This window comes from Gigantopelta aegis, chromosome 11 (assembly GCF_016097555.1).
Source record: "Gigantopelta aegis isolate Gae_Host chromosome 11, Gae_host_genome, whole genome shotgun sequence".
NCBI lineage: Eukaryota > Metazoa > Mollusca > Gastropoda > Neomphalida > Peltospiridae > Gigantopelta > Gigantopelta aegis.
In genome coordinates, this window is record NC_054709.1 from 21,038,799 (window position 1) to 21,056,083 (window position 17,285).

The window sequence follows — 17,285 nt, forward strand, 5'->3', positions numbered from 1 at the left end:
AATAAATTACACACGTGTGACAATTTAAATCATATTTAATTCATTACTAGCGTAGTTATGTATGAATAAATTACACACGTGTGACAATTTAAATCATATTTAATTCATTACTAGTGTAGTTATTATGAATAAAGTACAAAGATTTAATGTGGGCTTGAATGTCAGTAAAACAGATTTTAATGTCACTAAAATGGCTTTCCTGTCCTGGACAGTGGAGCGGCACCTGTGCCCATGATAGGCATGCACTACAACAGCTTGCTCTGAATGTCCACATAAACCCTCTGACCTGACCTGACCTGACCTGAGTAACATGGCTATAGGTTCCCTTGGCATTCTACCTCATGTCATCCCCCCCACCCCCACCCCCCACCCCCCAAATGGATTTTCAGGATCCGCCGCTGGTTCCAGACACTATGGATGAGGGTTTTGGTTGGAGTCAATATTTACTATTACTGGTGTGTCCCTTATTTCTTTCCACCAGTATACATGAATGTTAAAGTATATATAAAGACCAACAGAATGCACAAAGATGTAAAACATACCTTTGTACAGTATTTATAGTATGCATCATATATAGATAGATAGAGAGATAGATACAGTAACACGTAAAAAGTCACCACCTTATAAAATTTGGATGTAAAAAAGATCTATAAGTATAGATGTTTAAAAAACCCAATACAAAACTGATTTTGTTACTTATGAATACATATTGTTATTGTGAGACATATCTGTCATGGATAGACCTTATGTTCATGCCAGGCATGCCTGAAGATTTGAAATGACGATATTACAGCAATTGAACTTTCTTACATATTGTAGATCAATATAGTCTTCAAGTATGTTGTATTGTAGATTACTCCTGAGACGTATGATTGGCTGTTCCGAGGTCATGATCCAAGTCTCCCAAGTAACCATAAACAGATGATGTCATTTATGTCTATGATGTCATTAACTTATACACTTTCAACTTAATGCTGAGGCTTTTTGCTTAGTCTTTTCCAGTTAAATTATATTAAAAATTACTTTTTACGGGTGTGTAAGAAATAGAATAATACACTTGTGCTTGTTGGAGACGATTTATCTTACAACTTGTGGTTCCTAACAGTATCTAACACCTGGGGTCAACTTTAGCTGTAGCCGGGCTATTTTGGCTACAGATTTCTCACTTGGGCTACTAGATGTCTAAACCTGGTAGTCCACCTGGCTACTAGATTTTTTGGCACATCCAGTTACTCCGCAATCAACGAGATGCTTAAACACACTCAAAAAACCCCACCTAAATCAATACATGTATGTTTAAATAAAAAATTTAAAAAATTCTTTTTTTTTCTTCTTTATTAAAATTATGGGGCTACCAATTTTTACAGAGGGCTACCAGATTTCATACCCTGATTGCCTGATGTTCTAACACTGAAAAAGGTTACGGTCAAGACTTGAACTCACTTTCACTCGTTAGATACATTTGGCAACCACTTGTAAGATAATTGTCTCCAACGGTAACTCATGTATTATTATCAATATAAGGCTTTCCTCAGTAAACACTGAAAAAGTATGAGCAATAGGTAGCTTCTACCTGTACAGTAGTATTATAACAATGTAATTATTACAACCTTTGCTGCTGAGTTAAGAAGTCAAATTGTATTAAGTACGGTATTTTGTTTTAGTATCCGAATGGCTGCAATGATCAGTCGTTTGGGATGAAATACCGGCGTCACCCAACATGAGCATATCTTCAATGTTATAATATCATAGACTTAATATGTATATCATTTATAGTTAAACAAACAAACAAAAATCCAACCTTACTGCTAAACATAAAATATAACTATGGTGATGTTTATGAGTGTCAGGTTACAAGGAAGACTATTTTTAAAGCCGACTATGGAAATGACTTATCATACACTGATATCAGATAATACTACTACCTACATACATACTCAAATGATATTAATTATGCATGCATGTTTTGTTTTTGGAGGTAGACAAAATTAAATGGACAGTTGCTGATGCAGGATATAGTATGTGCATATTCCAGTTACAATAAAAATTTAATATTTATATATAAAGCTAAATAACTACTGCAATAAAATGCAAACTACATTTTTCAATAATTTATTGTTGAGAACCAGTTTGAGGCAGAGATATGTAGACTAGCTATTACTGTATGTCTTTCAAGAAAACATTTCAATTAAAAAACATTTTTGGTATTACTAGATATTGGTCAACATGGAAATAATTAACACTACAGTTAAAGGTACAGACCCTAGTTTCAGCCTGTGAAAATAGACACTAAGTTTGGTTAATCTACAAACCTGTAACACATCTGGATAAAGTTATAATGGAAGAAGCTAAAGTATGTGATGTTTAAACAAGGAAATACTGTCTTAAAATAACTAGAGCTTGTCTTGACAACTACTGGTATTACTTCTTAGATGAACTTTCGTTTTTAGAATGACAAAAAAATACATTTTGTGGTATTAGAAACACCAGGATGACCAGAAACACTTCAGATAACCTAAACAATAAAATCTAACTGAAGTATGATTTCAGTGATCAATAACAGCTCTAATAGTGAAAAATATGCCTTAGTGTTGAAAAAACTAGGACCTAGCTGTCACTTTAAAAATGTTTTTAAAAACTAGTCTGTCATTTTAAAGTGCACTGAAAAATATATTTTTTTAAACTGGACCCATTTTATGAAACAATCTTAGCACTAAGATCACCTTAAGTACGGTACATAACTACCATATGTACTTAAGACAATCTTAGCTCTAAGATCGCTTCATAAACTAGAGCCCTGGTCTTTAGGATCAATAACTTTTATATCTTCTGTCAGTAAATTTATATCAGAAGCACTTAAATGATATTAAAGACAGAGCATTTACTTTTCAATGTTTTTTTTAGAATCCAAATATGGTCAAATACTTTAAGCTAATCTTAACTTTGAAAATTGTACCATAAGTTTTACAATGAATAAAAAATGATTTAGTACCAACATGGAATAAAAGTTGAGCTTTAAAATATGAAAAATAATGGATGTAATCTCTACAAAGGGTGAAAAAAGAGGGTTTTTTTAAAAATGGAACAAATATTAATTTATTCTATATTTAAATTTATTCTAAATTTAATTTCTACATAAATAGAAACAGTTCTACAGATGGAAGCCAATTTAATCTAGACAAAGATGTATAAAATCTTAAGACGTCTCAGACTAAATAATGTAAATATTTTCACTTCATTTTTATTGGTTTCTTTAACAAAAGAGTTATTCACCATCATATTATGCCACTTAATTCAGTGTTACTAGTATCAATAACTGCTGGATGCTTTAGCTTCAAACTGACTGCTGAAAACAGAATGGTCTCCCCAGTCACTGCTGAAGATAAAGAGTAGTCTCCCCGTCACTGCTGAAGATAGAATGGTATCCCCTGTCACTGCTGAAAATAGAGTGGTCTCCCCTGTCACTGCTGAAGATAGAGTGGTCTCCCTGTCACTGCTCGGCGCTGACCTCGCTGGCACTGCTGGTGCTTGACCTAGACTGCTGGTGACTAGATGGACTGGCGCCGTGGTCAGTCTTTGCCTTGGCGCTCTCCTTGAACGTCAGCTTCTGAGACTCAATCTGAAGAGAGTTAAACATCAACAAATCAAGGTTTGTATGTTGACGGAAGGAAATATTTTATTTAACGATGCACTCAACACATTTTATTTACAATTATATGGTGTCGGACATATGACTAAGGACCACACAGATATTGAGAGAGGAAACCCACTGTCGACACTTCATAGGCTACTCGTTTCGATTAGCAGCAAGGGTTCTTTTATATGCACCATCCCACAGACAGGATAGTACATACCATGGTCTTTGTTACATCAGTTGTGGAGCACTGGCTGGAACAAGAAATAGCCCAATGGGTTGTATGTTGAATGAAAGTTAAAAGTTTGTTTTGTTATAATGACACCATTAGAACACATTAATCATCAGCTATTTGATGTCAAACATTTGGTAATTTTGAAACTTAGTCTTAGAGAGGAAGCCTGCTACATTTTCCTATCAGTAACAAGAGTACAATCCCACAGACAGGACAGCACACATACCATGGCCTTTGATATACCAGTCATGGTGCACTGGGTGGAACGAGAAACAGTCCAATGGTTCCACCAATGGGGGTATGCTGAATGAATGTTTCTATGCCTGAATAATGTTTAACAAGGACAGAAAAGCAATATTAAAGAGACTATGATGGCACCACCGTCAGTTGCCGTCAGTAAGATATAAATTGACATAGCTAGGTCAGGAGCATCACCGTCTGCATTTTTGTGATATGTTTATCTGCCAGTATATAACATTTCTACATCTGAAGTATGCCTACATTCAGCAAAGTAACCTTTCAGTCATGTTTACTTGCTGCAAATATCACTTTAAAAAAAAATTGCCATTGGCAGGCTCATAATTGCCGTTGGTGGGCCATTTCACCCATGGCAATTTGTTTTTTAAATTGCCATGGGAGACAAATTCTTAAGTTTGAGCCTTTATTAAGTTGTTTCTGACCAACAAAGTCATTTTAACAACTATAATCATAGGCATAAAGGTTCCCATTTTCACATTTTCATTTGCCCGAATTACACAAAAAAGCCCGAATCTGGATAACATTTATTCATATTAGCATTACTACCAAACAGCTATGTAGGGATTGCAAACGAATCACTATGCATTTTTATATGGATTACTAATTTTGAGTGTAGAATGGTGAAAATACATAGTAAAAAGGTCTCAGGTTAGCACATTTTGCCCCAATATCGCTATCATTTTTGCCCAAATTTGATGTTTTGCTTTAGCACAAGGGGGGCATCTCATACGGTTATGACTGTAATTATATGTGGCTGTATACAGAATGTGTTTGTAATCTTCCTAGTATTTGTACTAAGTCAAACATCATTCTGTTTCCTAACATACATGTACATTGTTTCAAATATATGAAACTGTTGAGAAAGAAAGAAGTGTTTTATTTAACGACGCACTCAACACATTTTATTTACGGTTATATGGCGTCAGACATATGGTTCAGGACCACACAGATTTTGAGAGGAAACCCGCTGTTGCCACTACATGGGCTACTCTTCTGATTGGCAGCAAGGGATCTTTTATTTGCGCTTCCCACAGGCAGGATAGCACAAACCATGGCCTTTGTTGAACCAGTTATGGATCACTGGTCGATGCAAGTGGTTTACACCTACCCATTGAGCCTTGCGGAGCACTCACTCAGGGTTTGGAGTCAGTATCTGGATTAAAAATTCAATGCCTCGACTGGGATCCGAACCCAGTACCTACCAGCCTGTAGACCGATGGCCTGCCACGACGCCACCGAGGCCGGTCATGAAACTGTTGAGAGACCAAATCCAGTTTATATACTTACAAACACTGAGTCAACCAGAAACACATTGAATATACAAACACTGATATTCTAAATAGGAAGCTGTATTTTGTGTGTAATTATATATAGTCATTCAAAGATTTTACTCAGCAGAAACATCTTATAATAAAAACCAACTCAGGACAATTAATTAAGGACCAGCCATGGTGGTATCGTGGTTAAGCCATCGGACATAAGACTGGTAGGTACAGGGTTCGCAGCCTGGTACCAGCTCCTGCTCAGAGCGAGTTTTAATGACTCAATGGGTAGGTGTAAGACCACTACACCCTCTACTCTTTGACTAACAACTAACTACTAACCCACTGTCATCGAACATAAGGCTGGTAGGTACAGGGTTCGCAGCCCGGTACCAGCTCCTGCCCAGAATGAGTTTTAATGACTCAATGGGTAGGTGTAAGACCACTACGCACCCTCTTCTCTCTCACTAACAACTAACAATTAACCCGCTGTCATCGGACATAAGGCTGGTACATGTAGGTACAGGGTTCACAGCTCCGGTACTGGCTCCTACCCAGAGCAAGTTTTAATGACTCAATGGGTAGGTGTAAGACCACTACGCACCCTCTTCTCTCTCTTACTAACCACTAACAACTAACCCACTGTCCTAGGAAGACAGAACAGATAGTTGAAGTGTGTGCCCAGGACAGCATGCTTGAACCTTAATTGGATGTAAGCACGGAAATAAGTTGAAATGTAATTAATTAAGCTCTTTGATATGTTTAATGATAACACATTTTAGACTGGCATTTGGTGTCTAATTGTTTAGGACTTCTTCCCAGTATGAAATGAAAGGAATAGTTATAGGGTGTATACTACCAAATCAAATCCCATAGACGACAATAGTAACATATGTGGCTAAAACTCCTACCTGCAACGTATCAACCGACATAAACGCCACGGATATAAATACTACCACCCCTTACACTTAAAGTGAATCAGAAAAAAATGGGGGTCAAGCTGCTCGTTTCTGAGATAACGGGTAGCGTCTACGACTACCCTAGTTTCGCACAAAATTCGAGTACTTTTTTTTACAGGTACCCCATACATGTTTCAAGCACAAGGCTACTTGACACATTGGTACTAGATGAAATAAAATTGCAAATTTGTTTTACCCAGATGAAATTATTATTTTTTACAACCAACACACTCACATTTATAACCAATCACAGGACTTGTGGTGTTCACTTCTCTATCATAAGTTGGGTGCACCTCGAACTTTGACCGAGCCGGAAGTTATTTGGTTTAGTACTACCTAAAAGACAGCTTAATATAGCATGTCTTAATCATACTTGCCAACATTTTGGAATTAGAAAGCAGTATAGGTGCACTGCGAGGGGGAGGTTTTGGGAGGGGGTACAACGTGATTTGTGACTGATACAAGTAGTGCAGAGAGTGATATGTTTCTTGTGTTTCGATTGGTCAGTACTTTATGTGCAGCCAACCTAAGCGCCGCTTTTAGTTGTGAATATAAAGTTTCCCGCCAGAGGCCACAAGCAGAAACTGAGGGAACCAGGTTACCATGACAATGCGGCATACTCTTAGACCTATTCACGACTCACTAGCCGGAGTGCTGTCTAGGCCTACATGTATTCATGACTCACTAGCCGGAGTGCTGTCTAGTAGCTGGGCCTACATGTATTCACGACTCACTAGCCGGAGTGCTGTCTAGTAGCTGGGCCTACATGTATTCACGACTCACTAGCCGGAGTGCTGTCTAGTAGCTGGGCCTACATGTATTCACGACTCACTAGCCGGAGTGCTGTCTAGTAGCTGGGCCTACATGTATTCACGACTCACTAGCCGGAGTGCTGTCTAGTAGCTGGGCCTACATGTATTCACGACTCACTAGCCGGAGTGCTGTCTAGTAGCTGGGCCTACATGTATTCGCGACTCACTAGCCGGAGTGCTGTCTAGTAGCTGGGCCTACATGTATTCGCGACTCACTAGCCGGAGTGCTGTCTAGTAGCTAGGCCTACATGTATTCGCGACTCACTAGCCGGAGTGCTGTCTAGTAGCTAGGCCTACATGTATTCGCGACTCACTAGCCGGAGTGCTGTCTAGTAGCTAGGCCTACATGTATTCGCGACTCACTAGCCGGAGTGCTGTCCAGTAGCTAGGCCTACATGTATTCGCGACTCACTAGCCGGAGTGCTGTCCAGTAGCTAGGCCTACATGTATTCACGACTCACTAGCCGGAGTGCTGTCCAGTAGCTAGGCCTACATGTATTCACGACTCACTAGCCGGAGTGCTGTCCAGTAGCTAGGCCTACTGAAATATGCTGGATTAATCGTTAGTTGATATTGATTTAAACCAAACGCAATTTAAAGCTTAAATTTTCTTTCTTTTTTATTTTTTTAATTTTTTTCTGAAAGTGGTAGGAAAGCTTTGAAATGTGGTAGGCGGTAGAACAGTAAAGAAATCAATTACCAACCACGTGAAGTGGTAGGGTTGGCAAGTATGCTTAACCTGCAGTCATTTAGTGTCTGACATAATTATAGAGATTTTGACAATTGTCCTATATAGGAAAGAAAGAAAGAAAGAAATGTTTTATTTAAGGACGCACTCAACACATTTTATTTACGGTTATATGGCATCAGACATATGGTTAAGGACCACACAGATTTTGAGAGGAAACCCACTATCGCCACTACATGGGCTACTCTTTCCGATTAGCAGCAAGGGATCTTTTATTTGCGCTTCCCACAGGCAGGATAGGACAAACCATTGCCTTTGTTGAACCATTTATGGATCACTGGTCGGTGCAAGTGGTTTACACCTACCCATTGAGCCTTGCGGAGCACTCACTCAGGGTTTGGAGTCGGTATCTGAATTAAAAATCCTATGCCTCGACTGGGATCCGAACCCAGTACCTATCAGCTTAACCACTGCGCCACTGAGGCCGGTATATAGGAAATAAGTGTTTTCACTGGCTAAAATTTATAGTCAATATACCCACAGCACAACCTTACTGCCATAAAAAAAACTAACCCCTCTCCCTCCCCTAAACAAATTTTTTAATTTTGGTCATTAGTAACAGAATAAGCTGATATCAACAGAATTTCACTACTCATGGCTAACTGACTTCACAATCAAAAGCAACATAGCCAACTAACCAGCCTTGATGGTGTCGTGGTTAAGCCAATGGACATACATTGTACATGTAAGGCTGGTAGGTACAGGGTTCGCAGCCCAGTATCGGCTCCCACCCAGTGTGAGTTTTAATGACTCTATGGCTAGGTGTAAGACCAATTAATTAAGGACCAGCCTCGGTGGTGTCATGGTTAAGCCATCTGTCATAAGGCTGGTAGGTACAGGGTTCGCAGCTCGGTACCGGCTCCGACAGAGTGTGAATTTTAATGACTCAATGGGTAAGTGTAAGACCACTATGCCCTCTTCTCTGTCATTAACCACTAACAACTAACACTGGCCTTGGAAATGTCATGGTTAAGCCATCAGATATAAAGCTGATAGGTACAGTGTTCACAGCTCGGTATATAGGCTCCCACCCAGAGCAAGTTTTAACAACTCAATGGTAGGTATAAGACCACTACACCCTCTTCTCTCTAACTAACCACTAACAACTAACCCACTGTCCTGGACAGACAGCCCAGATAGCTGAGGTGTGTGCCCAGGACAGCATGCTTAAACCTTAATTAGATATAAGCATGAAAATAAGTTGAAATAAAAAAGCCAACTAAGTCAATTCGTAAAAAATACTGGAATCTGTTTCATACTGCCACATAATAATCATTTATGGCTAAAGTTAAAGTTTAACAACACCACTAGAGCACACTAATTTATTAATCATTGGCTATTGAATATCAAACATTTGGTAATTCTGACTACATTTTTCTATTAGTAGCAGGATCTTTTATATGCATTATCCCACAGACAGGATAACACATACCACAGTCTTTGTTATTCCAGGCTGGAACGAGAAATAGCCCAATGGGCCCACCAATGGGAATCGATCCTAAATTAACTGCTCACGTACTGATTAATACCAATTGAAATCTCTAGTACTTAATGACTTATACCCATGAACTAAAAACCATTCAAACCTAAATATTGAATGCAGTGATGCCATTAAGAACAGACATATTGGGTGAAAATTTATTAATTGCAGGCTATTACTGGTATGCATGTCAATCATATACATATATATACACAACTGCATTAGTTTTATTTAAAGATTGTCATTTATTTCTTTTATGTTCGTTGGGGTATGACTCAATTGGTCGATTCGCACATAAGTATGCCATAAGATTATGTTTTTTGTTCATACCCAGATGAATGTAAAAAAAACAAGCATTTTGAGAGTACTGCTAAAGCAATACATGTCCCCATGCACGCCCAACAATTTTTTCGTATCTCCTAAATTCAAGGGCCATAACTCTTAAAAGTTGGTAAATCACCATGAAACTTCAACTTGATCTATAAAGCTATATACAAATGATAAAGCTATATACAAAATTTCATCTTCATATCTCCAGGTATTGCAAAAATCTTGTAAACAAATGTTCACATCTCCTAAGTTCAAGAGCCATAACTCCGTCAAAAATGGGTAAATTGTTATGAAAGTCAAACTTGATCTGTAACAGTACATGATGAACCTATACAAAAAATTTCAGGTCAATATCTAAAGGTCTTCTGGAAAAGAAGTCCGGAATTCTTTCTTCACATCTCCTAAGTTCAAGGGCCATAACTCCGTCAAAAATGGGTAAATCGTCATGAAAGTCAAACTTGATCTGTAACAATATATGATGAACCTATAGAAAAAATGTCAGCTCAATATCTCAAAGACTTCTGAAAAAAAAAAAACATTTGGAAACCATATGTGGGATAGACGGACGAACAGACAGACAGACAGACAGACGGAGATGAAACCTATTGTCCTCTCCGGTTGAACTGGTAGTGCTCCAATAACAGACAATACTTATAATTACATTTGAAACATACTTACTAATACCACAAAAAGTTCATATTTTATTTAGAATTTCTTTTTTTTTTCTTTTTTTTTGTCTAAACAATAATGATCTGACAAAATACCAATATAAAGTGATGTCATCAGATATGACGTTCCCTGACTTTATGGGGTTTTTTTTTTGTTCAAGCTCATGTTGATACAGTTGGACCAATGGAATGACATTAGATTGAAAATACATGTAATGTAACAGGGATTTAATTAATATCTAAATATAAACACTATAAATGAACTTTCTCTACTGCCTATTAATCACACTACACTAAATTAATACTTCACTCAAACCTTAAATATAAATAAACTCAAAACTTAAAAGTGACAGACCCCAGTTTTTAAACAACACAATGTATTTTTCACTATTGAGGCGTTTTTTTGCATAATTTAAATTACAAGTACTTACATTTTATTATTAAGAATATTAATTTGCATATACCTGAAGTGATTCTGGTCATCCAGCTTTTTGTAGAAGCCCAAAATGCATTTTTCATAATGCACATTCATCTGAGAGTAATTGAGTACTGGTTACTGAGACCACCTCGGGTTACTTTTAGATGGTAATTCCCTGTTTAAACATCACAGACTTTTGCTACTCTCTGTTATAACCATATCCAAATGTATGTTGCAGGTTTATCGATTGACTAAAGTTAGTGTCCATTTTCACAGGTTCAAACTAGGGTCTGCACCTTTAAATATAAACTAGACTGAAATCTTAAATATAAACTAGACTGAAATCTTAAATACAAACTAGACTGAAATCTTAAATACAAACTAGACTGAAATCTTAAATATAAACTATAGTCTGTTCCATCATTCCAGGGGATAATATTTCGAAATCTGAGGGAACCGGAAGTCAGTTCATGTGGTTTTTACCTAGATAACCAATTGTTCTGTTACGTGAATTACATTTGCATAACCTGTTGGTTACCTGATCGGTTACCTCAAAATTACGTTGAAATTATATTTTAAATACATAGTTAAAAAGAAAATGTCTTTAATGCTTGCTAAAGTTAACAATATTATAAAAGAACTGAACATACAAAATACTGGGGCGTAGCCTGAAATTTTCTTAGCATTACTCACGCCAAAGGCGTGCCCAAGCGGGGATATTCGGGGGGCCTCTCCCTGTGAAACGTTTGAAACTCACAACGCCTTTTTTTAATCTTTTTTTCGAGTCAATTTTCAGAGGATATTTTATAGAACAATTACAGACAGCCTCGACTTATTCCCGGATTATGTTTTTGCATTACGCACATGCAAAATATATACGTAATCATTTGGAGGGATTACTACTATACGGCTATATGGCTATACTACTTTCACTTTATCGATGGTACTTCTATACTACAGTGACATTCCAAATGTTGTTGTTTTTTAAAGCTCATTATGAGATGTTAGTATTTTAAAAAAATTGTGACAATTTTGGATTCCTGTTTATATTAAAACTGTTTTTAACATATGTAAAATTTTAGGCAATCCAATATTATGTATACATATATTCCTTTAGAGATAAAACAGCAGCAGTTAATTTAGCTGTCCCCAGCATTTTTTTGCACATTTCTTTAAAACTTTTGGCTCGACTCTATACTGAACATTTACTTTAGACTGGTTGCAAATTACAACTGTTGAAATATACCATTGTTTACTGATTTGCTGCGCATCAAGTATCTAAAATTTAGCCTAAAACATTTGTCGAAATACTAGTAGTATGTCTGCGTGAATAAACATCCTGTAATCGTGAAATTTGCAAGTTTTAATTTCTGAACGTTTACAGGTCATGACGTAACCATTTTGCGGTTCGCGTAAATTTAATTTTGCATAACCAACACACGAACAGAATGGCGGTTTGCATGAAATATTGTGCCCTGCATTCTATAAAATTGTTTTCTGTAAAAAGAATTTGATTTGATATAAGAAGAAAAGTAAAAGTGTTTTGGAAATAACACAAAAATAGTATTGTGTGCAATTTACAAATCAATCGGCTCAAAAATAAATAAAAGGTGTTCTCTGTGGGATGGAATATATAGACTCAAATCATAAATATAAAGTAGACTCAAATCATAAATATAAAGTAGACTCAAATCATAAATATAAAGTAGACTCAAATCATAAATATAAAGTAGACTCAAATCATAAATATAAAGTAGACTCAAATCATAAATATAAAGTAGACTCAAATCATAAATATAAAGTAGACTCAAATCATAAATATAAAGTAGATTCAAATCATAAATATAAAGTAGATTCAAATCTCAGGTATAAATCGAGTGACTAAAACTTACAATCTGATTCGTACTCATGTAACATGTAGTTCTCCGAGTTAATAGGTGAAAGAACCTTTTGCTTCATTTTACCCGGTAATGAATCGACCTTCGATTCAGCTTTCCACTGGATTCGTTTTGATGGAATAACATAGTTGCCTCCCCTGGGTGTGTGATGGATATTTGCGAGCGACCCAACTCGGGCCTCCGATCGCCAGTTGGTTTTGTAATGTGGAATTCGGACACGCCCCCCGCCGGGCTGGTAGGTGATATTTTCTAAAGAACCAATCTTTGATCTCTTGTCCCATTTCAACTTCTCCTGAAGAAACAGTACGTCCCCACCCATGGGATTGTGGGAAATATTCTCCAAAGACCCGATACGAGATTTGGCATTCCACTGACACTTGAAACGTGGAATCTTTTTCCTGCCGCCCTGAGGAATATGGTCGATGGCATCGAGTGATCCGATTTTTGATTTGACATGGTTGAAGTTTGTTTTCGGTTTCACTACTGCAGCCCCGCCTGGTGTGTAGTGGATGTTTCCAAACATTCCAATGTTTGCCGCAGCTCCGTACTGTGGTTTGAGTTTCATCGCGGCGCCCGTATCTCCTCGCCGTGGCAACGATTCACTCTCACTCCTCCACTGTCTAACAGGATAGTCAATATTATCGAAAGAACCAATTTTTGAACTTGCGTTCCAGGCCACTTTTTTTGAGAATATTGTCTTCTGTCCGCCACCAGGTTGATGATAGTAATTTTCCAAAGATCCCACTTTTGGTTGAGCATTCCATGGTATGTAACACTCAGGAAGCTCTTGTTTTTGTGCGTTTTTGTTCGACAGCGTACTAGCGCTTACAGAATATTTCCATTCTGGTTTTATGGAGCGAAACTTCACTTCGGAAGAATTCTTCAGTTTCATTAGTTTCCATGGAGAATGATCCCGAGTTACCGGGGCAACAGGCTTCAGCTTATCGGGGTATTTTTCAATGACCACATACTTGCCGTCGGGTCTTTTCTTCACGGTCACATACGGAATGACCGTGGGAACTGGTCTCCCATTGGGACTGTGTTTTATGTAGTCAAATCTCTCCAACGGACTGAAACGCAGCTGTCCATCCATCTGCTGGGTCTGTCCATACTGCATCATGGCGGACGGTCGGTCAGTTTCTGGCATACCTATTGTCTTTAAGACAACGTGACAGTTTTCACAAACAGATAAATTATTAATGGTATTCCATCAAAATGCTCTGAGATTATCCACTTGGTAATAGTGATAACAGAAACCAGTCAGGCTCATCATGGTGGTCAGTCAGTCAGTTTCTGGCATATCTTTGAGACTTTTAACTATCATGGCAATCCACTGCCATACAACGGACTCTGATTCTGAAACCTACTGTTTGCATGTAACCAGTCAAACTCATTACAGAGGAAATCTGACTTCACCTATTCAAAAGGACATGTTCCTCATATATACAAATGTTGGTGTTTGAACCTGCATAAAACCTCCACCCTTGCTGGTGTCCTAAGTGGCCGTTACACACAGGTTTCACTGCAAGCAATACACTTGATCAGTACTGCCTCTTGTTATTATCTGTTTGTAATAAATTCAAATCTTTCCAAAACACTAGTCAAGTTTCAAAAATACTTGTTGCCATCTATATCACTGAATCGTTTGTGTCAGCCATGTGGGATTTCTAGTTATGACAGTTTTCACAAACAGATGAATTATTGATGGTATTCCATCAAAACGTTGCGAGATTATCCACTTGGTAATAAGCTATAACTGAAACAGATTTCTTATTCCAAGAAATCTACAAATGAAAAATACCTAACACCGCATGAAAAAATCTTTCCTATACAACAAGAATAAAAGTATATGTTAGAAAACAACGGAAATATCTTTGTATCCTGAGTAGTGAAAGTAGATAAGTTGTTGCTATGGATACTAGAAGCAAAGACATCAAAATCAATAACGCTGACAAGATGCATTGATTCACAGAAAAATGTCCGTCAGGTGATACAAATAACAATGTAGTTCAGTCTCCATCCTCCATTTTGTACATAATCTCGCAAAGAGTGAGAATCTTCATATTAGAAAATAATTACTCCTTCCAACATTTACCAATTCGCATATATTCGATTTCTCTATTCCATTTTTATTTGGTCCTTTCCAAGAACATCTCTCGTCTCCACTAACCTGGGCACTGACATTTGAAACTGGAGAACATGCTGTTAAATAATTAACACAATCCGTTTCAAGATTAGCCTGTTACACTGTCGACAGTAGCTAAGATACATGTATTTGTCACTTAATCTGGCACTGTTTGTCGTTTAATCTCACACTGTTTGTCATTTGTCAACAACAGCTTTGATATGTCTCTTATTGGTAATCAATGACCTCAAGATATTTTATCATCTACCAAAAGACAGAGCCACCAAACTACTGGTACATGTACAAAACATTTATTCCAATCACGACTGTTAGTCTAGAGACGGCAATCTTTTCGATGTGTCGCCACACCATAGCGACACTGCAAATATCTATATTATATATATCACCACCTTCTGCTTAATACGACTGCGAAAATGTGTATGTATATCTACAAATACTGCCACTCTCTTTAATAACAAGCTTATATATATATAGCCAGCCTGTTTCATAACACCAAATAATTTGCCCATTAGTTTTTGAATGACAAATTTCCTGTGTAAATACAATAGTTGATAGCAAAATACAAAAGAGACTTTTGTCGTGGGTCTCCGGACGTGATGAATACAGAATGGTGAATGAGTCACCTTACACCTGGTTTTATCTCTCTACAGTGTTCTGTAGTCGAGGTCTGGTGATACAAGTATACACCAGGCCAGTCAGTCACACACCAGCTTGGTCAATGGTGTAAAAAGAATACATTGGCTCTCAAACGAAAGTAGAACAGGTATACATGAGGCCAGTCAGTGACACACCAGCTTGGTCAATGGTGTAAAAAGAATACATTGGCTCTCAAATGAAAGTAGAACAGGTATACATGAGGCCAGTCAGTGACACACCAGCTTGGTCAATGGTGTAAAAAGAATACATTGGCTCTCAAATGAAAGTAGAACAGGTATACATGAGGCCAGTCAGTCACACACCAGCTTGGTCAATGGTGTAAAAAGAATACATTGGCTCTCAAATGAAAGTAGAACAGGTATACATGAGGCCAGTCAGTCACACACCAGCTTGGTCAATGGTGTAAAAAGAATACATTGGCTCTCAAATGAAAGTAGAACAGGTATACATGAGGCCAGTCAGTGACACACCAGCTTGGTCAATGGTGTAAAAAGAATACATTGGCTCTCAAACGAAAGTAGAACAGGTATACATGAGGCCAGTCAGTGACACACCAGCTTGGTCAATGGTGTAAAAAGAATACATTGGCTCTCAAACGAAAGTAGAACAGGTATACATGAGGCCAGTCAGTCACACACCAGCTTGGTCAATGGTGTAAAAAGAATACATTGGCTCTCAAATGAAAGTAGAACAGGTATACATGAGGCCAGTCAGTCACACACCAGCTTGGTCAATGGTGTAAAAAGAATACATTGGCTCTCAAACGAAAGTAGAACAGGTATACATGAGGCCAGTCAGTCACACACCAGCTTGGTCAATGGTGTAAAAAGAATACATTGGCTCTCAAATGAAAGTAGAACAGGTATACATGAGGCCAGTCAGTCACACACCAGCTTGGTCAATGGTGTAAAAAGAATACATTGGCTCTCAAATGAAAGTAGAACAGGTATACATGAGGCCAGTCAGTCACACACCAGCTTGGTCAATGGTGTAAAAAGAATACATTGGCTCTCAAATGAAAGTAGAACAGGTATACATGAGGCCAGTCAGTCACACACCAGCTTGGTCAATGGTGTAAAAAGAATACATTGGCTCTCAAATGAAAGTAGAACAGGTATACATGAGGCCAGTCAGTCACACACCAGCTTGGTCAATGGTGTAAAAAGAATACATTGGCTCTCAAACGAAAGTAGAACAGGTATACATGAGGCCAGTCAGTCACACACCAGCTTGGTCAATGGTGTAAAAAGAATACATTGGCTCTCAAATGAAAGTAGAACAGGTATACATGAGGCCAGTCAGTCACACACCAGCTTGGTCAATGGTGTAAAAAGAATACATTGGCTCTCAAACGAAAGTAGAACAGGTATACATGAGGCCAGTCTGTCACACACCAGCTTGGTCAATGGTGTAAAAAGAATACATTGGCTCTCAAATGAAAGTAGAACAGGTATACATGAGGCCAGTCAGTCACACACCAGCTTGGTCAATGGTGTAAAAAGAATACATTGGCTCTCAAATGAAAGTAGAACAGGTATACATGAGGCCAGTCAGTCACACACCAGCTTGGTCAATGGTGTAAAAAGAATACATTGGCTCTCAAACGAAAGTAGAACAGGTATACATGAGGCCAGTCAGTCACACAGTCAGCTTGGTCAATAGTGTAAAAAGAATACATTGGCTCTCAAACGAAAGTAGAACAGGTATACATGAGGCCAGTCAGTCACACACCAACTTGGTCAGTGGTGTAAAAAGAATACATTGGCTCTTAAGCGGTAGT

General features: G+C 37.9%; 1 protein-coding gene across 4 annotated transcripts in view; it reads right to left on the bottom strand.

Annotated features, from left to right (window-relative positions):
- Window positions 1–3,223: 3,223 nt before the first annotated feature.
- Window positions 3,224–17,285, bottom strand: part of LOC121385322 (microtubule-associated protein tau-like) — a 182,850-nt gene continuing 168,788 nt past the window's right edge. For all 4 annotated transcript variants that reach the window (XM_041515958.1, XM_041515956.1, XM_041515957.1 and 1 more), the window contains one exon: window positions 3,224–3,619. In XM_041515958.1, the coding sequence (XP_041371892.1) occupies window positions 3,491–3,619 (129 nt within the window). In that variant the 3' untranslated portion in view covers window positions 3,224–3,490. The remainder of the gene's footprint in view (window positions 3,620–17,285) is intronic.